Source organism: Mandrillus leucophaeus, unplaced genomic scaffold, assembly GCF_000951045.1.
Source record: "Mandrillus leucophaeus isolate KB7577 unplaced genomic scaffold, Mleu.le_1.0 Scaffold129, whole genome shotgun sequence".
NCBI lineage: Eukaryota > Metazoa > Chordata > Mammalia > Primates > Cercopithecidae > Mandrillus > Mandrillus leucophaeus.
The window spans coordinates 1,775,246-1,776,990 of NW_012101243.1; the positions used below are offsets into that span (position 1 = coordinate 1,775,246).

Sequence of the window (1,745 nt, forward strand, 5' to 3'; positions counted from 1 at the left end):
AGGGGCGGGGTCGCGGCGGGGCCTGAGGGGCGGAGGCCGGGATACTTGGGAAACGATCCGCTGGCCTTGAACTCCCGGCTCCGCCGCCCCTAGGCCTCATGGCGGTCCGAGCGTCTTTCGAGAACAACTGTGAGATCGGCTGCTTTGCCAAGCTCACCAACACCTACTGTCTGGTGGCGATTGGAGGTTCAGAGAACTTTTACAGGTGCGGCGGGAGCCCCAGGGCTCGCGGTGGCGGGGAAGGGTGCGCAGGAGTCAAGAGCTCCGGCAGGGTGAGGGTGCCGGCCCCTCTGTCCCGCGACCACCGAGTCCATGTCCCTACAGTGTGTTCGAGGGCGAGCTCTCCGATACCATCCCCGTGGTACACGCGTCTATCGCCGGCTGCCGCATCATCGGGCGCATGTGTGTGGGTAAGGCAGGTGGAGGACGCCAAGGGAGGGAGTGGTCTCCAAGCACCATTAATTACACCCCCGGAGGGAACTCGGAGTGACCTAGGGATTCCCAGGGTATTCTCTATTATCTCTGGGCACTGTAGAATCTCTCAGGCCAAGTGTCAGGAGATGGGGGGCAACCTTCTAGCAAAGGCTGCTGGATAATAGTAATAACAACGTAAAGTGCTTTCACTCCTGTTCTCATTCCTTCTTCACAAAGACACTGAAAGGTAGGAATTACTGGCCTAGCTTGACTGATGAGGAAGCTGAGACTTGTCCTAAGTGACTCACTAAATTCCACACCTAGTTCTTAGTGTGGAGGAGGATTTTTATCTTTTTTTTTTTTTTTTTTTTTGAGACAAGATTTTTGCTCTTTCGCCCAGGCTGGAGTGCAGTGGCAAGATCTAGGCTCAAGTGATCCTCCCAACTCAGCCTACCAAGTAGCTAGGGCCACAGGCACGTGCTGCCACACCTGGCTAATTTTTTAGATTTTTAGTAGAGACGTGACCTCCCTGTGTTGCCCAGCCTGGCCTTGACCTCCTGGGCTCAAGTGATCTTCTTACCTTGGTCTCTTAAAGTGTAGGGATTACAGGCGAGAGCCACTGTACCCAGCCGAGGATTTGTATCTCATCTCTCCCTGTCACTGACTGTGAGCAAGGTGCTTTCTCTTTGTAAGCATTCATTTCTGTCTCTCTAAAGATTAGCTAAGATTTGCGGTCATCCTGCTCAGTTTTGTTGAAACCTTAAATTCCCTTTACCACATCTCTACCCTACCTTCCTACCTGTCAGCACTGTTAATTCTGGTCGTTGGTCCTCTCTTTTTATTATTTTTTTGAGACGGGGTTTTCACTCTTGTTGCCCGGGCTGGAGTGCAATGGCACGATCTTGGCTCACTGCAACACTCCGTTCAAGTGATTCTCCTGCCTCAGCCTCCTAAGTAACTGGGATTACAGGCGCACCCCACCACACCTGGCTAATTTTTTTGTGTTTTTAGTAGAGATAGCGTTTCACCATGTTGGCCAGGCTGATCTTGAACTCCTGACCTCAGGTGATCCTCCCACCTCGGCCTCCCAAAGTGCTGGGATTACAGGCATGCGCCACCGCGCCCAGCTGGTCCTTTCTTTAAGCTGGATCTGTCTTCCATTACTGCTGCCTGTTGCTTCTTAATTCTGCTCATTGAGGTCACTTTTAGAAGTCTGTTTATTATTTTTTTTTACTTTTACTTTAATTTTTAAAAATCTTAAGGCCGTTTGGGAGGCCGAGGCAGGTGGATCACCTGAGGTCAGCAGTTTGAGACCAACCTGACCAACATGG

General features: G+C 51.5%; 1 protein-coding gene across 4 annotated transcripts in view; it reads left to right on the top strand.

Moving 5' to 3' along the window:
* Positions 1-1,745, top strand: part of EIF6 (eukaryotic translation initiation factor 6) — a 24,476-nt gene that overhangs the window by 8,419 nt on the left and 14,312 nt on the right. For 2 of the 4 annotated variants that reach the window (XM_011972406.1, XM_011972404.1), the window contains exons 2-3: positions 94-205; positions 325-410. In XM_011972406.1, the coding sequence (XP_011827796.1) occupies positions 99-205; positions 325-410 (193 nt within the window). In that variant the 5' untranslated portion in view covers positions 94-98. Of the gene's footprint in view, positions 1-9; positions 411-1,745 lie in introns of those variants that run through there. The other 2 variants (XM_011972405.1, XM_011972407.1) reach the window with 2 other exon arrangements.